Source organism: Anomalospiza imberbis, chromosome 9 (genome assembly GCF_031753505.1).
Source record: "Anomalospiza imberbis isolate Cuckoo-Finch-1a 21T00152 chromosome 9, ASM3175350v1, whole genome shotgun sequence".
Lineage (NCBI taxonomy): Eukaryota > Metazoa > Chordata > Aves > Passeriformes > Viduidae > Anomalospiza > Anomalospiza imberbis.
In genome coordinates, this window is record NC_089689.1 from 14,291,402 (window position 1) to 14,317,116 (window position 25,715).

Consider the following 25,715-nt stretch of genomic DNA (forward strand, 5'->3'; position numbering starts at 1 on the left):
AACTTAAAAAGTTGACTCTGAAGCTGGCCAGACTTAAAAGAGGCATGTCTTTTAAATAATATGAAAATCTTTCTCGATATAAATAGATATCGCACTTGTTAAGAGGAGAGAAGGTTATGTTTTGCCTCTAATTGCAAGGCAGAATTGCAAAGTAGCTTTGTAGCCATGAGAATTATATGTGGGAACAGAAGAAACTTGCTTAAACACTATGTTTAATGTAAACCTCACTTCAATCTACTTGAGGTGTTTGGAATTGCTTAATTATCTGCATTATTTGTATAGTGTGATGAGTGTTCCTATAAATACTGACTTTAAGCAGCAAACAGAAATTAGAGCAGTTAATTTGTGTTAAATTCTGAATCTTTTTTCCCCTCTTCCCCCCCTCACACACTCCCTGGAAGGCTTGCACATTAATTACAAAAACAACTACTTTGACCACGTTTCCTCTGATATTTTTAAACTGCAAACAGAAATAAAGCAGAAATAATGGAAAAATAATTGAAGTGTATTAGAGCAATGCCTATTGAAATTCATAGTGGGTGTGTTCAAAGTGCTAAAGGTGCTACCACTTCAGTTGGTCTGGCCAAATACAAACGTATGCAGGAGAGCCCGTTTCAACCTGTATTTTTTAGTTTATAACAACTTTTATTTTTAGGTAAGGTAAGTGAATTTGAAGATTTGCTGCAGATGTGTCTGCCACCCACATTAACTTTATAGCTGTTGTGTTCCAGTTTGGCTTTTGGGGTTTTTTTCCCCTGTGGTGTTTACGCTATAGTGTAAACACCGGGAATTTCTCCTGGTGTTGAGAGAACAACAGCAGGCGTTGTGGGAGCTGCTGGAAGTGTACCTGACTCTGCCACCTGCAGTTTGCTTTGAAATGAATCGCTAAACCTGACATGGCAACATTTTCAGTAGCTTTCTGGTTTGGTTTTTTTTTTTTTTCCCTAAAGGAAAGGAATGCAGGTAGTTTCTTAGTTTATACTCCCCCACATCTGTGCATTTTTATGGTGGAACTTTCAGAACAGAGCAATGTCATTCAAGATAACTGCACTGAGACTTGCAGATGAACTTTGATACTAAAATATTTTTTCATTTTCTTCATTTTTCTATGTCTTTCTTTTGATTGCCTTTCATATGAATAGATAACAGGCTGAACAGCCCACATAACTTCTTTGAGGATCTTTTCCTTTCTGAGGCAAACTGTGATAGGCCATGGTTTCTTGCGTGGCACACTGCACAAAGAAAATTTATCCTATTAGATCAAGGCTGTGTATTAAGAGACAGGATGCTGAATACAGTTTGGTGGCTCTTGCAAGAGGGGATACAGATCATAGTCTGTATCACATCAAGTGCTTTTGTGATTGTATTCAGTTGAAGTAACATTTCATGGTAAAGAATAGGTCTTGGTAAATGTAGAGAATACAGTTTCTAAATATTCATGGAAGAAACTTCTCATGAAATAAGCATGCATCATGATTAGCTTTTGAAATAATTTTGGCATGCCACTGATTTTTTTTTTTTTAATGCAACAATCTATCTTCTGTACAAATTTAAATAACTTCAAATAGTCAAAGCCTTTTTAATACTCAGTTTAGCATGTTTATGTAAAGCAGTATCGTCTTGAAAGAAGTTTTGGATCTTGTCAGTACAAAAGTATTGCTTCACACATATTTCTGTACTAATCAGCGTTTTTCCTTCTCTTGCACCTCCTTCTTCCTCCCCGATTTTTAAGGGTTTCACCTTTGCCTTGTCCAATGGACATCAAGTGACAGTGAGCGTTGACTGCGGGAGCTCTCCAAGCGCAGCGGCTGCTGGGATGTTGCGGCAGAACGGCGGAAGTAACAAGCGTGGTTTGGGATTAGCCCGCCTGTCTACCTCCAACTTCTTCACCATCTCGACTTCAGCAAACTGGGGAATGGGGCGCAGCACCAAGAGCAGCTCTCTGAGCAGCATTAGCTCCAACTCTGACTGCTACGATAATCCTGTTGTGGATCCAGAATATATCATGCAACTGGTGAATGATGTCAGAAAATTTGCAGATGTGCTACTATATTTGAAGGAAGCCTTTCTTTCAGAAGGTGTGTCAGTTGTTCTTAATTCTTAGATTTTCTGAAACTCTTAATTAACAACTCCATTTGTGTGGTTTTAATAGTGTTTGCTGTGGTTGTTTCCCCCTGCCCTTTACCTTCACCATTTATCCTCCCTTCCTCTTCCCTCCCCACCCCCAGCATGGTGATTACAGGAAGTGATGGTTTTTAGTTTGGGTTCTGCATTTCCTCACCAGAACAGTGCAATCTGTTTCATAATCATAACAAGGGAAAATAAGCTCTTAGCAGGCTGTCTAGGCTGATGCTTAAATTTGTGAGACCATCGACTGATTAGTTTTTTAACCACTTGAATGGTTAAAATGGTTTTTGTAATTCCAAACAATTATATTACTATTTTGGTTATATTTCAGTTTTCTAGGCTGATTTTGTTTTTGAAAGTCTTCCACACTAGTAGTTTGAGTTTTAAGGTAAAATATAACTGCGCTGTCGTTGCAAGAGAAGTATTTACTGTCTTCTGCCAGCAGGTGGAAACTGCAAATTTTATTGCTTGCAGGAGGTGTGTGTTACTGTGTTCCTGTTCCTCTTGGGGCAATACCAGTAGTCCAGTTTTGGTCATCATCAAGAAAGCTTTTATCTGAATTTTTTGAGATTAATATCTGAACTGACAGCCAGAGCAGTTTTGTATAAGATGTCCTGAGTGCTGAACACTTGCAGTCACCTCTGTGTTCAAGTGAGTGTGCACACAGCTGAAATACTGCTGCTAAAATGTGTGTGAACAGTTCTTAAAAGAGCAGTAATTTGACACTAGTGATCACTTTTATGTCCTCACAGTTTTTGCTGAGCACACAGGATGAGCGGAGTTATTTGTGAGGTTGCGTGTCTGGTGCCTGCTGAGAATGAAATGGGCATCCTGTAGGAAAGGACTGTCAAAACACTGAAGTGTTCCCAGTGCCATGCAGTAGTAGTTAACTACTTGTCAGTTTAAAATTTTGAGCTCAAAAGAGCCAAGAAAGTAACATGGAAAACAGGAGTTGTCATCTTATTTTATAATACAGTATGGAATTTGTGAAACTGTGTTGTCCATTTGAAGGATTTATAGTTTATAAAGGAAAGATGTTTCTCTTCCATAGTTGGGAGTTTTCTTTTTGACCTTTGTCCCCAAAATATAGCAAGCTCTGTAATGCTTGCCATGCTTACTGCTGGCTTGAGACAGCCTCCTAGAAGCTGTATAGTTTGGTTTGCATTTTCTAATGTTTGGAAACATTCACAATTGCCTGTCCAAAAACTAACATAAGCTTACATGGTGGTTGAACAGACTTCTTTCACATAAAATTCTGGTTTGTAATGCTTGCAACTTACCACCATCCTGAAATTAGTTACATCAATTATCTGAAGATAAAATCAGTTGCAGGGATAGAAAATTAATTTATTCCTTTTTGGAAGAGTTGCATCAGTGAGTGTTTATATTTGCTTGGTAAGTATGCCTAGAGACTTTCAGCTTCTAACCAGCGTTCCATTGTTGTGTTGTCTCTCTGGCAGATTTTGTCTAAACTCCTGATGCACAGTAGCTTCAGGCTTGACCATGTGGCTCCCAGTTGTCCCCATTGTGCTGCTGGGGTCCTGCAGTGGTTGGCAGCTGATTGCCAAGGGTGTGTGCCTTCAGTGTCATTCATACTGACTGATGCTTGTGTTCCCTGTTGGTGCTACCTGAGCTATCATAGAAGAGCCCAGCAGTTACTCACCTGTAGTTCACTTAGCATTCATCTGATGAATCTTGGATGACAAATCTAAGATTTTGGGTTATAACATATGTTTGTGTCTAAAGTAGAGCATAAATGCCTTGGGATTACAGACTTAAGCTGTGTTTTGTTATGGTACCAATGCAAGTTGATTTGTTGCATGAAGAGTAAGTTGAAATTTCTTGAGGGGAGTATTAGGTAAATTAAATGTTCTGTTGATTTCTTCTCTTGCATTCCCTATGCTAACAAGATTTCATTTCTTACAGTAGTCTCATTGTCATAATGCTGAATAAATTATTGATACCTGTCAACAAAGGGAAACCTAAACTAACAACCAACCAACCAAAGCACCCCAAACCAGCAAACAAAACACTCTGAATGTAACTGTAGAGTTTAAAAGTTTGACAGCTGTTTGGACATGAGGGAGCTGCAGTTTTCTCTTGAGTTGAGTGAGGTACCATATGTTCCATACGCTTCAGTTCCTGCTGTCCTTTTGGCCTTGCACTCACTGGGTGTAACGCTCTGTTATTAGTGATCCAATCTGGGAGTCACTATAAGATCAAGATACTTTAAGTTGTCTTCGTTAAAGGAGAGCTCTGGGCATCTTTTGACCCTAGGTCAATGAATCCAGTGCTGTTTCACAAATTCTGTATTTAATTCTGCTTGATGTCAGGCTGAAACTGTAGTGGTGGTTAGTGCAACTGATGCAGTTAGTGCATCAATCTCTTGCTCCAGTCTTCAGCTGAATTTCCAGATGAGCAGGGTTGTCATGTGGCTAGTATTAGTAAGGACAGTTGTTGTCACTGTGTTTTTGTCTTTGAACTGGAAGGTTGTCTTCAGTTGTAGCATTTATACTTTATGTAGTTAGAGATAATTTACATTTATTGAGAAGTCTCAAAATAAGTCAGTCTTCTTTTCTGATAAGAAGAAAATAAAAACAATTCCCTAGCAATTCCTGCCTGGAAAGCCACACCTGAGAACGTAGGTTGAATTAATACTCAGAAAACTCAGTTAATTTCCTATAATTTGTGCTGTTCTTAGTGCTGTTCATTTGACTGTTCAGTTTTTGGGTGCCATTGTTTTCCTGATGTGCCCCAGGTTTACTTCTTGCCATTCTAATGTACATCCCAAGTACAAACTGTTAAGGCATAATGGCTTGAAAGCTGGTGAGTTTTCTGTGCTTTGAGTTCCAACAGTAACATTTCAGCTATTGGCTGAAGGTATGAGAAGCTTGTTGTTGCCTTCAGCTTACACCCCTCTTTGCAAAGGTAGGACACACAGGGAAGTACAGTCGAAAGGCTGGAGCCAATCTGTGATTTTCAGAGTAGTGGCACTCAAGATAAAAGAAGCAGCTTCCTATGGTAAAAGCAGTTCTAGGAACTGAGAAGTTGTTCGCTTCCCACAGAGACCCGCTGAAGACTTAAAAACCTGACCACAGTATTGAAAATAATTAGGATTTTGAAGTGTGTGAGGTATGTTTAAGGTAAATCCTGTAACTTGAAGAGGTTGGTTCTTGTCCCAAACATGCAGGATGTAACTCTTACAGACTTGTATTAGGGACTCTACCAGTTCAAAAAAACATTGCTTACTGCATTGATATGCAAAGTTGAGAATCTATTTAATAGGTATCTATGTATGAGGTTGGTGACTACAGTCCAAGCTTTTACTGCATATAATAAGTTTTACTGTTGCTTTAAGTAAATGATGTTACTGTGTGGTCTTTGCTCAGATGAGATCCATTTTCTCAGGTTTAAAAAGACCACTCAAATGAATATTTAGGACACAGTAAAATATCTTCTAATTATGAACTGAAATTAAGTATTTAATCTTTAAACAGTACATAGCAGCTTTTGCTTGTATTGCATTAGAGAGGGAGAAAGCATTCCTGTTTCCCTACTCTGAAGGTACTTAGCTACTTGTTTTGTGACATGTGCTACTTTTTTTTTTTTTTTTTTTTTTAGGAATATAATATATACCATAAGGTCTGCCCTTGAGACTGTGGGAAATACTGTGTTTCATTATGAATAGCTCTAAGAGTAAAATTTGCATGTGGTTTACAAGTGCAGGAATAATTGCATTTTAATATGTAGTCATCTTGATTGTACTTTAGAATATACCTTGGAATTTTTGCTTACTTTATCACAAACTTTGAAGTAATCATCAAAGTGTGATATGGTGTCCTTCATGTGGGTAATTCTGCCTCTTTTTAATGAGCAAAAACTTTTTCTTCAATTTCATCCTATCTGCAACAAATGTAAATTGTAGTTCATTCTAAAATGGTAGTATACTCTTTTTCCCTGGTGTCTTAGAACCTGAGTAGCAAGATAAAGCTATTATCTTTCATCACAGATTTCTCTGAGGATCAGAATGTGTCTGATTTTTTAGAGTTTGACAGATTTTTTGATTTGGGGTTTGTTTTTTGTTTGTTTTTGTTGTTTTGTTTTTTTTAAACTGAAGCAGAGGCAAAAGTACTGCTGAAGCTGGATGGCCTGGTCAGGAATGTTTGCATTCTCTTTACAGTAGCACCAATACTTTCAAACACATCGGGAATGCTACCTAACTTGAAACCTATCAGGTTGTTGTTTTTGAAGGATAAAATATTCACCCCAGTGGGACAATTCTAAAGGTAAATAGTTTCCTCAAAAGGAGGAACTTATAATCTCGAGTGACTTCAAAACCTTCTTTTAGCACCACGCAGATTGGTGTTAATGCTAAAAGCCAGAAGCCATTTATTGAATATAGTGCCTGAGGCTCAAAGGTGAATGACTTCTCTTCAGCCCTTCCTGGCTTGATAATGTATATTGTCCCTATTTTTAGTATGATTAAGGCACTGCAGTATTTTTAGCATTTCATTTATTTCCTTATTTTCTTATAGTCTAAAATACTACTGTCCTTTTTTCTGAGGCAGTGTTCTTGAAAGTCAGTTTGCCCTGTTTTGCTAGGGAAATCTGAAGCTCATTAGTTACTGCAGTGAAGATTACAGATTGAATTTATGATAATTTTTAATACTAGGTGTAATTTTGCTGTTTGTTCTTTATTCCAGTTTTGATGTTTCTCAGTGAAAGGTGCTGTCTTTGATACACCTTAAACTAGATGTATTTACCTGTCTAATGACACCTTATAGTAAAATGCTTGGTAGGTGGGCAAACTGCTCTAAACAAGGATCTGATAAAATATTCACTTTTCTTTGCAGCACTTTCTGGAAGCAACATTTGGGAGAGTTTTTTATATTTGTTTTGATTTGAGGGCAGTTGGACTGATCTCTTAGGACTTCTTCTGGAAGATGGTGCTGGTTTTCTGCTGGGTAGTATTTTGTTTGATAAATAAAAAACTTTTATGAGAGAAGGGAAAGGAAAATGCTGTCATGGCAGCTAACTTTTGGGAACTGTGGAAACACAGTGATTATCAAATGTGTAAACAACCTGCTTGTGAATTATTAAATGACCTTTGAGAATTGCTAGAAAAAGCAGAGGAATCCATGTGTAGCACATTGTTTCTGTTATTCCATGTAGCAAAAAAAAGATGGAAAACAAACTGTCTAGTAACAAATAATATTACAGAATTAACAATAGTTGAGGATGTTGACAAATAGTCTAAAGTGGAATTTTAAGGTTTATCACTTCCAGAATCTGTCAAAATATAATATGCTTGCAGTATCTGAAGAATAGTTTTGTCATTTATTATTAAAATACATTTTTTTTGTACTTTGTAGCTCTATTCAAACTTGATCCACAAGGAACTAACTGCATGTTTAAAATGCATGTTTAATTTGCCTGTAATAAGATTGTTCATCCTCTTGCTGAACCAAATTAGATGTTAAAAGGTGAATTCCAATGACTTGTGTTTGCTGCTTTGGATGTTATGGTTCCCATGGCAGAGTTAGCAGAAGTGGCTGTTTGAGCCTCAGTAGCAGGGAGACCAGGACTGAACCAGGCTGGGCAGCTGCAAGGAATAACTTCTGATGTGCTCTTGCAGAAATTGCCTTTATTTCCCCCTCTCCATCAGCAGCTTAACTGTTGATACAGTTCTGTAACTGTTTAAAATCCTCAAGATGCAGCTGAACCTTCTGCTTTCTTATTATAAGGCTTGTTATGTGGTTATGTGTTTTGTTTGTTTTTTTTAACATGCTGATAGTCTACCTCCACAGCAGTGTACAAAGAAACGTCTACATGAGCTGCTGTGATCTCACTGTTTCTTCCTGACACTGGTGGTAGTTCTCTGGTGACTGCATAGCAAGCCAAGTTTTGGGGGCAGATCTACCTGAAAACTAGTCCTAGGAAGAAAGGAACTAGTTTTTAGCCAGAGCAGTTCAATGAGTTGGCTGTAAGGTTGTACTGAGTACCAGCAAAGAGGGAGAAGGTGGCTGGCAAAAGAAAAGTGGCCAGAGGTTAAAATGGAGCTAGAGAGCAAGACTGTGAGGCTCTAGGCAGAGCTGGTGTGGCCCTCCAGGCCAGCACCACAGCATACACTGCTAAAACCTGTATCAATTCTTTTGTCTCCTTTATTGACTGCTAAGTTTGACAGGAGTATATGAAAGGTGGGGTGGTGGTGGGGAGAACAGCAAGCAGAGGATGCCCTTTGCAGATGGCAAATTAACCAGTCACCTTATCACTGAGCGTTTGGCACACTTCAATTTGACAGTCATCTTCTGAACTTGCCTTTCTGAAACCTGCTTCTTACGTGCAAACTCATATCTGCTTCCAGTCTTTCTGACCTGGAAATTCCTTAGTACACCCTTTCACATATCTCCAAGTTGTAGTCACTGCTAAGTAGAAGTTCTGTCAATCTTCAACTGAAATTGTCCTTTCACAAGTCTGAAATAATCTTTCAAGCTAAAAGATGTGAAGGATATAAACAAGGATAAGAACAAAGTAAATAGTTCCTTAAATTTTCTTTAACAAGTAAAACTGTTGCTAGGAACTGAAAGGTAATAGTAGTGACTTTTTAAAAGAGGCTTCCTGGGTTTTTTAATGGCAAAACTCAGAAGAAAAAAAAAATTAGGCTGCTTCTTTTAGTGTAGCTGTAGGACCACAGCAAGCCAGAGACCTCCTGGTCATTTTCCCATGCTTCCTTCACTTTCACACTGTCATCTTCTGGTCCCTCTCTTGGACAGAAAACACTGAGATCCCTGGCCCCGAGTCATGTTCCTGTCCAGTTTCCTGAGAGTTGAGAAGCTAGGCAAAGAAAGGGTGATGTGCAGCCTGGATGAAGGCAAACCCGCAGCAGGGCAAAGAAAGGTATTTTACAGTCAGTTCATGGGATGCAGGCATACTTATGAACCGGAGGTTTTCCTCAGGAACATTGCACTTAATCTGGGAGAGCAAACTTCCCACCTTTCTTCTCATTTCACTCCAGATCATCCCACAGTCTGTTTTGCCCAAGCCTGTTTTCTGAGTTTGCTGGCTGCTTAAAGTCTTGGACTTTCAGACGCTGTGACCAGAGCCAGAGGAGCTGGGTATTTTGTTTGGTTTTACAAGTTTGCAGTGGCAGTGCACTGCTTAATTCATCTGCAGTCATGGAACAATTCTTCTGTTTCATTCTGAACAAGAGGAAAAAACCAACCTTGCCTTGAAGTTGAGTTCGAGCAAATCTGTGTTCTTCATAGTCAAAGTGTAAGCTGCCTGTTAAGTGCTGGTTGCAAATGTTGGATAGTAAATGCTGTTTCTTCAGTTTCGGGGAAGATTGAAGTTATTATTTAACTTAGTGGACCAGGAGATAAGTTTGTGGCTGATAGTACTACCCCTCCCCCAGTTGCATACTCCACATTCCTTCAGAACAAATGTTCACTTGTTGCTATAGTGTCCAAGATCAGCAGTCAGGAGGGGGGTGTCTTGAAGGCTCATGAGTGTTTAAAATGTAAAATCAACCCTTATGTGCAGTCAGATCGTTTGGTTGACTTAAATAATTAGCATATCTTTCTTTAGGAAAATTCTGAACTATTTATAAGAAAGCACAGGCATTTTTCATATGTTGCTTTTGAAGTGCTAAAAAATGTAATACAAGGGAAAACTTCATTCTTACTCCTTTTCACATTTCTGATGTATGAAAGGAGCTCAAAACACTTAGAGCCTTAGCTGGAGTGTTAATTAGAATTAGCTTCCCTTTCCATCACAGCAACTAGACTAATGGAACTGAAATGACAAGATCAGCAAGATGAAAGGCCACTAGTGAGGAAGAGGATGAATAGTAGTATTTTAATTTTTGAAAGTAAAGTTAGGCCTTTCAACAAAAATCCTTCTAATCTAGTTTACAGTTTAAGGAGCAGGAACACCTGAACCAAAAAAACAACTTGTATCTCTCAAAGAACCCTGTCATAACATCTGAAAGATAAGAATTGACCCATATTCAGTCTAAGTCTTGTGTTCTAAACAGCAATTCCCAGGTACATGTAGGAGCTCTTGTGTTTAAAAACAAAACAAAAAATGCTTGCCATAAATTAGTTTCCCACTCTTGGTGAAATGTGTTATAGCAGATCCACAAAAATACTCAATTTTCTCATTTTGCTCATGAATCAATTTATTAAAGTTGCAACATAAAAGAAGAACATCAGTACAAATAATTTTTGTATGCCTGGCAGCATAGAGTTAACAGTTGTAATTGTCATCTTAATGATCCTGACTTCATGAAGATTTCATAGACTAAATCATTCCTTTTCCACCAGTTTTGTTGGAAGTGTTTCTTCTTCCTATTTATGTAGTTAGGTCACAGAACTGAAGCCGACTTGTTGCTTAATTCTGAGCGAATGTTCATCTTATCTGACAGTTGTAGTGATTTGGTTGTTAGAGCTAATGTCTTGGTAATGGATTAGAGTTAGAACAGCATGGCAGGGTAGGAGATTTGATACAGAGCCTGGACCTCGATTTTCATATGTAGCTGTTTCTCTTTCCTCAGGAAAATAGGGATTTTATGGGGGCTTATTCCTTTGTCTGCCTAAAATGCCCCTTTTTATGGAAGACGGACGTGACTCATGTAAGGCTGTAGAAAAAACTTATGTGTGAGTTAAACTTTCATCTTAATGGCATTTGTTACAGAACAGTGTAAGTGCAAAACCTAGGACTTGAGGAATTTTCTTTTGTTGAGGCTGAGATTTAGCTGAACAAAGGATTTTTCCTTTTCACCAATTTTTTTCTCCTTTATTGCTTGAATAATTTCTTGGACTAATTTTTTAAAGTACGTAGGAATTCTTACTTGCCAATTACAGTTATTTTTAGTTGATAAACCAGTTTTAATCTTAAGTTAACAAAACTTACCTCTTCAGTCTTGTTTTCTTTGTCATGACTGAACTAGTTCAGATATTTAAGCTATTTTGGTAATATAACATGTCCCCTTTTTCACATATGTTGATTCTCTCTGCTGCTTATAACTTCAGTTCAGGGCTTACAGGTGGGTGTTGCAGCAGTTCATGATGTTGGTACGAGTTCTGTTAGTGCCACTTACCTGTGAGACACAGAATGACCATGGGATTGTGAGCTGGCTACACATACATGCTAAAGGGAAGGGGAGGTTCTTATTTTGGAAGGAATCACATGTTCTAACTCTTGTAATATCTCGATCTTCTCCTGGTTTTAGATGTCTGCAAGATGGGAAAGACTGAGTGAGGAATTTTCAGCAAAGATGCATTAAAAAATGCAAAAATAATGGAAAACGTTAATTGCAGGATTGTAGATCAGTGAGTTGCAGGAAGTATATTTGTATGGTGGAATTAAAGCACCTTCATGCCTTTTCAAAAAGAGGCTTTGGCATCTTTAGCACTTGACATTATACTTAGCATTTCCAAGTTCTTCTCTAAGTATTGTATTTAAATTTTCCCAGTTTATGTGGGTGTGATTGTTTTAGGGCTCTGTGTTGTGAGGGAATGTAACATCTCAGTTAATATTCTACTTTAGGACTACAGCTATATTCTTAGCTCTTCTTTTAAGCTCAGATGTCACTGAAATAGTTATGGACATGGTATTCCTGAAGCATTAGCCTAAAGATTGCTCAGTGTTCACAAATTTATCTTGCTGTTTTAGTTTTTATAGTGGTATTAATGGATTCTTCAGTAGAATGCTTTTCTGTGGGTTTTTTTTTTGTTTCTCCTGTGGACTTTTTATTTCATTCATTGATTGTATACAGGGTATGGAAGTTACTTTGTTCTACCACAACTATGGAACTAAAAGGTCTGTCCAGAAGTTGTCCAGTGCTGACAGCAAGTGGGGGAAAAGTGTTTACTGGAATCACTAAAGTGGTGGAGGTGCAGAGCAGTCAATATGGTCTCAGCTCACAAGTAGGTTATCCACTCCCAACAGAAGAGCAGTTGAAGGAGGCAGCTTTTTTGAGGGGTAGTTCTATATGCTTTGTTCTGTGTTGAGTAAGCTGCAAATTGTTTATCTGAAAGCTTAGCAGCACACATGAATTGTGATAGTTGAGTGAAGACAGTTTGTGAAGGGCTTTGAGAAAGTGACTGTGATAAATAGCTGATGCCAGTGGTGAAGGGGAAGCTAACAGAATTCAGACTGCAGAGTGGTCAGATTAAATGCTTTCTGGTATTCATGTTTAAGCCCTTTTGTTAAGGACAAGCAAACAAATTCAGCAAGCAATGGAGAACTCCTTCTAGCTGTAGTTGGCTTCAGATGATGACTAGACATGAGATTTTAGAGAAGGTGGCTGAGAATTTAATTTTGAAAGAAAGCAATAGGTCTGAAGCACATAAATTTTTGATTTAGCACTGACTACCTAGAATGACAACTTCAGTGGTACAAGGGGGAAACAGGTGGGTGAATCCAGAACCAAATGAATTCTGCTGTGTTTCTCACCTTTCTGTTGCAAGGTATTTATGAAGAACTACTGCTCTGTTAAAAGTTCATGATGAGATGTACAGTGAGTTACTGTTGTCTTTGGGGAAGTGCAAGTGCCAGTGTGATACTGGTTGCTGCCTTAATGATATGATAGTGTTACTGTGTTTTCTCTTTATACAAAGATCTTCAAAAATGCTTTGGTGTGTATTAACTGATATCAAAACACTGTATTGCAGTGGAGATTGACTGTTCCTGAGTTTAGTAAATGGATTTAAAAGTATTTCCTTTGGACCATTCAATTGGCTCTGTCACCTGTGTGAGTTATGCAGTCAGGTTTTACTCTCTTGGGTGGTGATTTCAGCAGGACATCAGTGAAGGCACTTCAAATAATCCTTAATCCTTTATGTTCACCAGTTTTCTAGACAACTAATGTTACCAGCTGCTGCTTTAGGGACTTGAATACCACTTAAAATCTAAGTTGATTTTTAAAGTGTAACTTTTTTCTTTTAATCAACAGACCAGAAATGGACTACTATTACATCCTATAGCAGTCCATAGTTGTGTTTAAAAAAATCCTTTAAAATAAATGCACAAAATAACACACCCCTTGTTTAACACCTTATTCTCTTGTAATCCTGGCTTTGTGTGGTCTTTTGAAAACTAGGTGGGCAGGCAGCAGTAAAATAGCTTCTTCACTCAGTCAGTGGCTTAGGCTAAAAGTGGAAGGAGCAAGCATGTAGAACAAACAGCATTTTAGACTAAAATTAACATGAGTTAAATGTTAAGTATTTTTTGACAATCTCTCGATGTTGGTTACCAAAGGTTAAATTAATTTTATTTAGAATTAATAAACTATAAGTTTCATACTATCCTTTCTGTGTGCCAGTTTGATATGCTATGATCAACTTGCTGGCGATTCTTTGATTTTTTTTTTCTTTTTTTTCATAAAATCTGTGCTGTAAGTGTTGAGTGAATATTACTTCATATACTCTCAGAACCTGAACCAGTATGCAAGGAAGACAATTGCTTGGAGCAGAAGAGTTCTCATTTTATTTTAACAGTGTCTTCCATTGGCAGCTGTTCAATCTAGTGACTGTTTGACTAAGTTTTACTGAAATATCCTTGAATAAGAAATAAGTAACTAGTCACTACTAGATGTATGGTTGCCTGTCCCAATGGATATGATTTTTTGTGAACTATGACAGATACAGATTGATTGCTAATGTATTCATACTGAAGAATATAGCCTTATGTCTGCTTAATAATTTACAGTTTTAACTTAAAATGTGTACTGAAACTGCTGAAGCATTATCCTCACCTAGATTTATTCTTAATCTCTGGGAAGATTCAGGGAAATGAACAGTGACTATAATGACCATGTTGTGTTTTCACTCTTCATTTGTCAGAAACAGGTAAGGAAACACGAACAATTTTCCTTACTTGTTTCTGGTCTCTAAATTCTGGTTTAATAAAAGATTAAAGTATTCTAAAGATTAAACTTCATGGCTGAACACATCTGTGTTAGTTAACTGTAATCTCAAGGCTAGTAGAATAAAAAAGTTAAAGGCATATAGTGTACAGCATATTGAAATAGATGAACACTGCATTGTGGTAGCTTTTTTTCTGAAAGGCTTCCCCACTTTAAAAAATGGGAAATTCATCTATGAGGACAAATGTGAAGTAACAGCTTTTCTGCTGATGTCAGTTGGCAAACCAACAAAAAGAAAATATGTAACTGCTTTCAGTGTAAGCAGAATTATGAGATTTTGATTATTCTGATGTGTTTTGCATATACACCTATTTTATTGACTTTTGAAAATATTGTTTTAAGACATCTTTATTTTTGTAACTTTAATTTCTGAAAATTATTTTAGTCTGGGTTTGCTCTATATATGTAGTCAAGAAGGACTTTTTACAAGTTTTGAATTCACAAGTACAGAATAGGTCCATAACTAAAATGGGTAAGGAGTGTCAGCCCAGTTTAATGAAAAACAAAAACCAACACAGCTCAAGGTCACATCAGAGGCTGATCAGCATGGTTAGTTCTTGAATCTGAATGGATAGATTGCTGTATTTTGGCAGTCCTTGACAGCAAATGACAAATTTGAAAGGGTTATTTGGGAATTTGTTATATATAACAAAAAGTCATCATGCTAGAAAATTTAACCTGGAAGGATTAAATAATGGGGCATAGTTTTGTGATCTGTCCAGGGATATTTTTTCTGCAAAAATTGCAAGCTTGCATATACAGGATGCTTATTTCAGAAAGTAAAGACAAAACTTTTACCCTTAAAATAAAAAAAAAAAGGGAAGTACCAGGTGCTTTTTCATTTTACCCTAAATTTGTGCAATCTGACTTTAAAAACAAATTTAGTAGTTTAACAGTAAATAGATAATTGACTTACCAAATATTAAATGCTTTCTTGTCTTACAAAAACAATATTTGTGTGGAATAACTGAAATCAAACGGTGCTACTCTCAGTACTGTATTCAGTGAGCTGTTTGCAGGAAGTCTCAATGCATTCTCATTGAACTGGGTCAATATTGCTCTTCTCAAAAAAAACCCTTACAGAACTATAATGCTTTCATTTCAAATATAGGCATTTGGGTTACTATTTTTATTACTTTTTCCTCATTCCTAATCAAATTTCACATGTCCCTAGATTTTTCTCATCAAAATAATTGCTTAACTGATTATTTTCCATAAATTGTAATTTTTTTCTGCAGTATAATGTAGTTAGAACATTGGTTGGAGCACATGTTGCTAATGACTATGAATTTAGTGTGGTGTGTTTTAATGATGCCATGACAACAGGGGTTGCCATGATACTGATGAACAAAAAGGCTATCTTGCTAATTTGGAAGCTTCAAGTACTATGTCCCTTGACAGAGGGATGGGTAGGTAGCTTCTTATTCTGCATTATGCACAGGGTAGAAAGGTGATGACTCTACCAGACCCTTCTGCAGCCTCCAGGCTTTCTAGAGATTTTGCAGGAATTCTCTGAGTTTTTCAGTGAATTAAAATGTTTCCTTCCTTACATCTGCAGCATGTAACCAAATAAAGGAAGAAATATGATAGCTAAGACTGTTGGTTGCTCATTGCTCCTGAACTATGACTACCAACAAATATCTCTACCACCATTAAAGAAAAAGTTTTGTTCATTTTATATCCATACAATCAATGAAAATCATGTCTAACTTAATATGTTTAGTGCCTAGGAAAAGGCTGCTTTGACCGTAGACCAGACAGCAGGGACATAGGTAACTTTGCAATGGTCAAACCACAATCCATGTAAAACTTGTTTTCACTGTGTGTTTGATTAATTCTTGTGGTCTTTTTAACTCTGTTAAATCAAACAAATATGGCAGGCTGTTAATCATGTTAGAATGAGGCTGACAGAGGTAGCAGGCAAAAAGAAAATGGTGATTTAATCTGGGACTGTTTGCCAAACTGCAGGTGTAGGAATTGGGTGATTTCCACACAACTCATGATTGTGTGATTGTTTTGCCTACTCTGTGATGCTCACTGGGAAGTCTCATAGTCTGGATCAGGTTCAGACCTGAGTGTTGACAGTGTCCTAGTATGCAATATGGACATAGAGTAAGATGATAATAATAATGAGATTTTAGGTAAAATTTGTTTTACTTTGGATCAGCTTCATTCCAATGCTGATTTTTTTTCCCTGCCCTAGGTGGCATAAGTAGTGACATAAGTAGTGATGTAATTCTTCTGTATAGTGTAAAAGAAATGGGATATAATTTACTTAAAAGTCCAAATGAGATTTTTTTTTAATAAATAGAGTGAAGGGTCTCTTAGTCAAGATACTGGTCTTGAATATTGAAATGTTGGCTACTCAAGCCTCTTTCTTCTGAATCCTTCCAAGACTGAAAGTGATGAGGAGCTGACTGCATTCTATAAGGTGGAACTTTAATATAAAAAGTTCTCAATCCAGGTATTGGGGAAATTGCTTCCCAATTTGTGTGCTTGTTCTCACCACCATCCTGCAAGACTATTTTGTCTGGCCTGTTTGTCCTGAAAGAGGTTAGGCTTTATGGAGAAGATGTGAAATTATGCTTAAAATTGGAATTCAGATTATTGTATTTCAGTTGAAAGGGAGGTGAAGTACACACAATTCAGCTGATTGCAGGAGAACAGATTTACAAAGGGAGTTCTCAAAATGAGGACTAGACCTGGAGAGGGTGATGGCTACAGTGGGCATTGAGGGATTCTCATCAGTTGCATTTTTTCTACTGGAAGTGTCCAGAGTGCGTGCTCTGTAGATGCTGATAATAATGAAGGCATAGTGTGTTTATGAAGGTAGATGCAGAAAATATTTGTGCAAAAATCCAAGTTACCTTGTTTATAATAAGATTTTGACTAGTGAGGTGAGTTTCTGCAGACTTCCTCCAGTCCAAAGAGACTGGTCTGTGTATATAAACTTGTGGCTGTAGAGAGAATGCACGGCGTGTTGTTCACACGTAATATTCTTGAAAACCATTTGAATGCACGACATAACTAATCACATCTTTCTAATTGTAAAAAGCTCCCAATGGAAAGCTGGACTTTATGACATACTGTGAACTAGAATATCTGCTTTGACAGTCTCACATACGTTCTGACTCAAAGAATTTTGCAGGGATGTGTTATTTTTCAGTTGTTTTATCTAGGCTGCTACTCTGTCTTTCATTAGTGAGACCAGCTTCTGTTCTAAACAAACTTTTAGCCGCAGCAAAACCATAGTTGTATTAGTGGTTTCCCTTCTTTTGGGACTGGTAGAAATTGAGTAGCAGAGAGTCTGCTGCTGTTAAAAGGCCTTAATATTCTACGTGGAGAAGCAGTAAGTAGAATAGCATACACATCTCCTGTATGGGTCTGAAGAGCAGGGTAGTGGGGGAAAGACTGTTAGTCTATATTTAAACTTACCCTGGCAAACATTTGTTGACATAAACAACTTCAGAAATGTTTGGGCCAGTAATAAATCAGGTCAGACAAAAGAATGCCAGCCAACTGACACAGCAGTGCCTTTCCCGACTGCGTGTATTGTGACCGGCCCTGACTTGGCAGGGAGGGTGACTGGTGCTGACAAGCTTGATGAGCAAATTTGATTTTGTTTTGCATGAATAGAATCCACAGCTGTAAGGACGTTATTGCTTAGTAACTTACTAAACAAAGGCTTCCCTTTGAGAAATACGTAAAATTAGAAAATAGGTAGATTATACTTTTACATTAAAGAGGCATGAGCGGTTATAAAATGTGGTGACCAAAACCATTGAGGACTGGCATGCCAATGACAATAGTGTGCTACTGTGATGGCTTGGCAAACAGACTTTCCAGCTGCTTTGTACTGTCATTCTTGTATATTAGACTTGTCAGCTTTGAATACATGCATTTTCACCCTGTTCTTTTCCCTCCACTTCTCCTACAGAGTATGCTTTCATTTGGGAAGAGTTTGTTTTCAGCTCTTGCAAATGGCAGTTCAACCCCTAGTGAAAGAAGATTTGCAGATAGGCTACTAAACTCTATCCAAGCCTTTTTTTTTAAGAGCTGGTTTTCTCCTTTTGAGAGGTAGGGGGCTGACTTATTCCTCCAGAAGATTGCAGGAAACTTGTCACCTGAGTGAACAGCTGAGCTCAGGTGCCCAGAGAGGGCCTGACATGATCCTGCTTTAGACTTCTGTGGATTTTGCATTTCATGCTGTTAAGCTTGAGAGAGGTTTTAAAACAATTTGGCATCCATTGGTGGAGATTTTCCTGCTGACTTCACGTGCATCAATGAATGTGTGCAACAATGCAAAGGACAGAAGAAAAACTGAAAGTAAATACTTTTTGTGAGTACTTCAGTGAGTTTGAATTGCTGCAGGAACTCATTGGAGACACATTTCCTTGTGCATTCCTTTCCTTTCACTGTGCTTGTTCTGCTGTTGTTTTGATCTCAGCCATTTTCAGACTTCTTACCATTAAAACTGTGTTTCTGTTGATCTGGCATATTTAGGCTGTTTTGCTACCTCAGGTTTCTAAGTCTGTCCTGAACAGGAAATCTCTGGCTTAGTGTCTGGTCTCACTTATTGTGAATGTAGTGTAGTTGTGGTTTCTGATGACTTCTGCCCCCACCTCTCCCCAAGCACCACTTGTCACAGACCTTTTGTCTTCTGGAGGCACAGAAACAATGTTTCAGATACTTTGTAAACAAATGATACAGTGATGGAATACAAAGAAATCTCAGTTGGGTGTAGCCAGACCTTTGCTTTTGAGAGTACAAATAAGTAATCTCCTGCTTGAGTGCATTATTTTAGTGATAGTGTTCTCCTGGATGGTATGATAAACATTTAATTCAATTCAGTGGTTGTTTGCCATTAGCATTTCCCTTTGAAGCTTATTACTTCTGTTTCAGACTTGAAGAGGCTTGTGTCTGCTTCAAGACTTTTCTTTAATTTTTCCCCTTCTCTCTTATTTTGCCTTTTGCCTTCAGCTCTGTTGTTGTGGTAAGATAGATTATCAAATTATAATAGTAAGAAACTGCATTTTGGGATCAATTATGCTTTTATTAGTCTTTGGAGGGGTGTAACACATAAGGAACCCTAAGAGACTTTTTTGACTTCTGACGACAGGTCTGTGGTTGTGACACCCATTGAAGTCCCAAGAATAAATCATGCTGTTTGATGTATGTCTGTTATACTCCTTCCTGAGCACTCAAACTGACTATGATCTGTAGATTGGTGGGGCTGCTTTATGGCCTTGTTTTCCCTCCCTGATTTGCTAGGGGTCCAAAAATCTACGCACCATGTTTCCAAAAGGATCTGGCTATGGGGTATGGGTGTTCTGATCACATGATTAGGAGCTCTTCTCTCCCGACACAAGTGAGCACCTGTGTGTCAGAAGGCAGGGACACTGTCATCATCTTGACTAGGCAAGAGATGCAGGTCTGGTCAAATGGTGCCCTTGTGCTGACTATCTCTAGTCCATTGACCACAATATTCACGCCCTTATGGGAGGGCTGCATGTATCCTGGTTAGACAGAGATGGCTGATGGGCATGTTTCTGGTATATAGTCTTCAAATACCTCCATAAAAGCCCATCCATCCCAACCCTGCCAATAAAAATAATTAGTTCTGATGAAAGATTGTGGAATATTTGTCTACCTCTGGAGGTCTGTAAGAAGAGATAAGATACAAACTCCAAGGACTACCTCCCTAAGAATTTCAAAACTTAAGTCTACACACTAGACATATTTCTTAATGAACTAATTTGAAATACATCTAACTATTAATATCCTAATTCCTGAAGATAACATGTTACTATAATTTTAAGATATATTTTCTGTGTTGTCTGATCCACTTTGAGTTTGTGGGCATCAGTACAACTTTGCTGTTTTTCATTTTCATCACTGCCTGTGCCTGGAACTGCCTGGTACTCCCAACAGCATTTATTCTTGCATTGACAGAGTACAAATGATGGATTAAAGCCTGAAGGGACCATTAAAATTATTAGTTTTCATTTTGACAGCTATAAAATTGTTCTGACTTTTAGAAGGAGGCAATGGCCATACTGGCTTAGGTGTCTAACCCATTGTATGAGCTCTGATGATTGCCAAAATTGAATAGCTAGAGAAGAGTAAAAATGAGAGGTTGGTCATGTGCTCTCGACTGTTTTTGCTTAGTAGAATTCTTGAACTGTTTCAGGTTATATTGGTTTAGTACAATGCTTGGTAGTTCAGTAGAATACAGTGTGGAGTAGTTGAATGAAAAGTTGTGAAGGCAGGTTCAAAAGGAATTAAGTTCATTCAGAGGCAGCAGTTACGTTTCGTGCGTAGGAGCAGCTGTGGTGCAGCAGTCGTGGACACTGGGGAACTGGACTAGTGACAGCAGCCAGTCTGGTCTGGGCTCGAAGCAGCAGCAGCCACTGCTGTGCAAGGCACAGGCCAGAACTCATGGCCAGACCCACCAGGGCACTTACTGCTGCATTAGCAACTCGCAGGGAAACCTGACTTGTCCAGCTCTCCTTGTTTCCATGTAAACTTCGTGTTGATCTTTTGGTTTGGCAAGAAATTCCACAGGTCTCTTACATGAAGAATCACCCTTTTCAGTTTTTAAGCTCCTGCTTGCTCACCTTAATCATCTGAGTTGTGTTACATAGAACTGAAAGACATGGAGAAGCAGATGATTCTACCTGGTCTATTCATGCCTCTTTAAATTTTCTAATCTTCTTTCATATCTCCTATAAATAATTGCTTATGCAAGGTCACAGCTTCTACTGTTGTTGCTTTCATGGAAACCTCTTCAAGCCTGGGTTGCTTTCCCATAAAGTTCTGAACTCTGAGCTATAGTATGCCTGTACATCCATGTGTGTTTGTCATAAACAACCTCTGCTGCTAATGTGGATGCACTGAATCATTGCCAAGTTGAGTACCAGGCTTTTGACATTTTTTTGCCTTAGCTGTGCTTGAGTCAGTTGAAAATCATTATATGTAGGTGTAAATGAAGATAAAGCTACAACTGGGTGGTCATTTTTTTTTAACAAGTCACTTAAAACTTTCCTAATTTACTGCTGAGTAAGATGGATTTTCCTAGATTTTCGTGTGTCCTGCTACAGATAGAGCTTGCTTGTCCCTTCCAGCAGGAAAAGTGCCTGTGAATGGTAGATAGTCTTTACCTTCATATACTTCCCGAGACAAGGTTTATTTCTTTAACAAGGTATAAGCCAGTCTGAGTTGAAAAAACAAATCTCCTGATATATGGCATGTAGGGGAATAAAGCCTGAAGCACAGTGGTGCTTCAGAGACTTGCTGTTGTACCTGATACAAACATAAAAATTTGTGTGTAGCCCCCCCACCTGCACACCTGACAGTAATGATGTACTGTACTGATGTATCATGTTGTACTATGTGGATTCCTCAGAAAAATTAGCTCCTCTAGCCTAAATGTAATGTCTTGTCACCAGAATAAATGACTCTGAGTTGAAACTATTCTCTGAGCAACACTGGATCAATTTGCACTGTACTGTGATTGTCTGTATTGACCTGTTTGTTATCATGGCCACAGACAACACAGAATTGCCTTGCTCAGTGGGGAAGTGAGTCAGCTTCTATTAGATCCTCTTTTTCTTTTTCATAAGCTAGACTTTCCTGAATTTGAAAGCTTTTTACCACAGCTTGCAACGCAGCACTCTAGCGCATGAGAAACTTTAATTCCATGCACCAGCACCTCTTCAGTAACAGAACAGATCGTGGTTTAACCTGTGCTGTGGATGCAACAATAAGTATTTAGTAAAAAATTTAGATGAGGTCGGGCTTTATAGGCACATAACAAGAGGCATGTGCTATAAAAAGCATCACCGTCTTGGAGTGTGTTTGAGAATTTTTCTGATTTGGCATAATTTAGGTGTTCAACTTATTTATCAGGACTGACATGCTTAAAGACAGACCTTTGTAGATCTAGGCTTATATACTAAAGATGCTTAAGATTTTGCTGATACTTTAATTAAAAACTAGCCAACACTTGCCAGAAATTTTAATTTACAAACATACGTATATGGTATTGAATTTGTATCAGGTGAAGAATTAATGAACAATCAGAACCTGCTTTTGTTGATACTTTTTTCATATATGTAATTATCAAAGTGGTGGTTGATGAAGTGACATGAGAAAAATATGGTGGTTTAATTTAGAAACCTTAGGGTATTGGTGTAGAATTCCCACACCCTTTTTTAAAAAAGTATACTTGCTTCACTTTTTGTGAAAAATAAGTTTGTGTAAATGATGTACAATATTGCAAGTTTACTGTTGGCAGCTGCTATTATAACTCTATCTCTTTAACAATTTCTTTATTTTAAGTAGGCTCAGCTTCAATATGACCAAGAATTCCATGCTGCTGAATACCATCCAAGTGTTTTGTAATGTGACTGGGTGTTAATTCACTGTTTTAATGTAGTTTCTCCTTTACTTTTTTCAGAAAATCATGATGGCCTGCATCAAGTAGTACATGAACGCCTGGGGGAGTTGCTACGTGTTTTAAAAGCAGTGATAAATAAACATCAGACTCTAAATTCAGTTGATATTCTTAGTGCTGCAGGAACAGTTATTGCAAAAGTAAAAGGTAAGGAATTACTGTCTTTCATATTCATGGAAAATTGTAATTAGTGACTTGATTGGCTTGGAGTTATAGATAGAATTCTACATATACAGAAGAAACCAGGGTTCGCTTTTTAAAGCGTAATACTCGTTTAAAAAAATGCCTTCCCTAAGTGAAGAGTAATATTAAGTAGCTTGTTCTCTCACTGATGTGATAAAATTCTGCTTATAGGAAGCTAAGTGCAAGCCACATTGAATTCTAAAAGCACAAGCTTTTGATTTTAAGCTTTTCTTTACCCGAGCATCATAGAATAATATCACAGAGTAATAAACCTGGCATTTATCCACTTTGAGATTTGCCAAGACTCTCTGCCTAATTCTGTGAATCTGTAGGGATGGTACTGTATTTATATCAGGTAAATAAGTCTCTGAGCAATCCAAATCTGAGTAGTTGAAGAGTTATAGATTCCACAAGTGGATCATAGCCATGTGTCAATAAAGGTGTCAGTAGCAACAAGAAAAAGTGTTTGCAGACATGTTAATACTTTCTATTGTTGATCTTTGCTATTGCAGTTCTTAGCAAGCCAGACAAATGCAAATAGTGAAGTACTCAATTGCTCCAGCCCCAGAAACCTGTTCCTTCTCTGTGTAACCTTTGACTGCAGCTCTTCATGCTCTGGAGTCTGGTATATTACTGTGGAACCAGCTTTGAGTAGGGTTAAATCTCTACCTCTTGCCTGTGTTAAATCATGTAGGATATCTTCCTTCAGAGACTCATAGTTTAGTGTTTCTTCTTTGTCTAGGCCTTCCCTCTTGTTTCCTATTTATCTTAGTATGTCTGAAATGTACTGTTGATTGAGTAAAGTGGGAATATCAGTTAAAATGCTAATGTGTTTAGCTTCCTGATTCCTATATATTGGATTCTTCCAAGCTTCTTGTGGATTCTTCCTATTGATATATGGTTTTGCCAGTCTGTTTAATCTTGGCAGGTACTAGCAGATTACTTTGCATTTTCTTTGTGTTACACATAGTTTCCTATAGGTCTGTACCTGTTTTTCAAATGATCATGGGACAATTCTATAATTCTGAACTTGCTTTAGAGGTAACACAGAGGGGTATCCCTTGTGGTGCTGTTTGTTTGTTGATCGTGGGGAGAGTTGAAGTACACAAACACAGTAGTAGTTAGTGTTCAGTGAACATGTTAATTGTTTAGTGAACATAATTCTTCCACCTTAGACGAGCTGTTTCCATGCTTGAGTGCTGTGGTAAGATGACTGTCCTCTACTCTGCCCTAATTTCAGTGGTCACAGGTCAGTGTTCAACTTACTCAATTTAAGAAATATTGAGGAAGAGTGACCTAAGGTATGCAAGTAAATCATACCATATTGTTTTAAAACTGCCCTCAAGCTTAACAGCATGAAATGCAAAATCCACAGAAGTCTAAAGCAGGATCATGTCAGTGATCCTGCAGCAGTTAGAGGCCCTCTCTGGGCACCTGAGCTCAGCTGTTCACTCAGGTGACAAGTTTCCTGCAATCTTCTGGAGGAATGAGTCAGCCCACTACCTCTCAAAAGGAGAAAACCAGCTCTTAAAAAAAAAGGCTTGGATAGAGTTTAGTAGCTGATCTGCAAATCTTCTTTCACTAGGGGTTGAACTGCCATTTGCAAGAGCTGAAAACAAACCTTACTGCCTCAGTATTTGTAGCCATTGATACAAACAAGTACTTTGATACAAAGATTTTGGTAATGCCTGTCAGTGTTTGCTCAGACACATACTGTAGTTGTCACACCTCTGGAGACTGAAATGGGGAAATTCAAAACTTCAGGACTCTTTCTGACTGGTACTTCAGTCCTACTTCTGTGTGAACAGCGAAGCCTTTGCTGTATGAACACAGATTACCTCCCCCCAACATAATCTGTGGTAAATGTGAAGGCAGTTTGTCTTTAGCACCTGTTGGGTTTTTACAGCTGTTCTTTTTCTGATGATCATACTGCTCCAAGTTTATATTCAAACTGAAGTGTATGACAGCTGGTACCGAGACAGCGGAAATAAAAATACAGCACATTGTGGTGATTGTAAGCATATCAGACCTCAGATTTGCTTACTTTGACCTGTGTGTAACACATGCATTCACATGTTTTCAGCTGTGGTTATTTCACCAGAGGTAATGCAGCTTTTGAATAAACAGGAAGCTACAAGAATGTGAGGAGCTGGTAGAACATATCCAGTATCCTTTTTCCTCTGGCTTCCCTGTCTTTGTTAATGTGACATTATGAAAAGTTCATGTGACTCATCTGTTTCTTGTCATTGGAGGACAGAACTATAAAAAGATATGGAAGCACTCTGTAGTTGGATTTATAACTAGGAAGAAAATTAACCTGGCATGGAAAAATTCTGATGTTTATTTAGCAGAGGATGAAATAGAAACAAGCTGGGATTTCCATGTGATTCCACCTCCTGCTTTTTGAGTCTTTGCATAATGTCGGAGTTTCAAATCTAGTTTTTCTTTGGAACTTCATATAGTGACATACTGCTATTATAACAAAAAAATGCCTTTTGCTCTTCGTTAAATCAGTTACAATAACTTTGGAACCTTAGTGACTCATGATGTCTTAGTGTCTTGTGGAGTGTTCTCATAACTATGACAAGTTGCACTGTGCTTTAAACATAATGTCCAGTGCAAAGAGACTGCCCTGCTTTGGATTATTGCAAGTGTGACTATTTCAAAGGCTAACAAAAATTAGTGTATGTGACCCTCTTGAAAGCTTCTTGGCTGTTTTTCAGGACCTTCACTGGGAATGATACAAATGTGCCCCTCATCCTGCTTTGGATGTTCAATGCTTTTCCTTTTAGAGAGATTGAAGGAAAAACTTGCTGTAACATGTTACCTGACTCTTGCTATGGAGAATCATGCTTGGCAGTACAAGTTTGGCAGACTTGTGCTATTTTGGACTGAGGTTGAGAGAAAATGGCAGTGAGAAGAGTGGGACATGACACATTTGATTTCTCTGGTTATATCTTGGACATGACATGCCTCACTCAGCCTCTTTGGACTCCTACTACTTATACATGCCTCCTTAAGCGT

General features: G+C 38.0%; 1 protein-coding gene across 6 annotated transcripts in view; it reads left to right on the plus strand.

Annotated features, from left to right (window-relative positions):
- Nucleotides 1–25,715, plus strand: part of ARHGAP29 (Rho GTPase activating protein 29) — a 50,035-nt gene that overhangs the window by 1,115 nt on the left and 23,205 nt on the right. For all 6 annotated transcript variants that reach the window (XM_068199783.1, XM_068199784.1, XM_068199789.1 and 3 more), the window contains exons 2-3: nt 1,733–2,078; nt 22,512–22,655. In XM_068199783.1, the coding sequence (XP_068055884.1) occupies nt 1,817–2,078; nt 22,512–22,655 (406 nt within the window). In that variant the 5' untranslated portion in view covers nt 1,733–1,816. The remainder of the gene's footprint in view (nt 1–1,732; nt 2,079–22,511; nt 22,656–25,715) is intronic.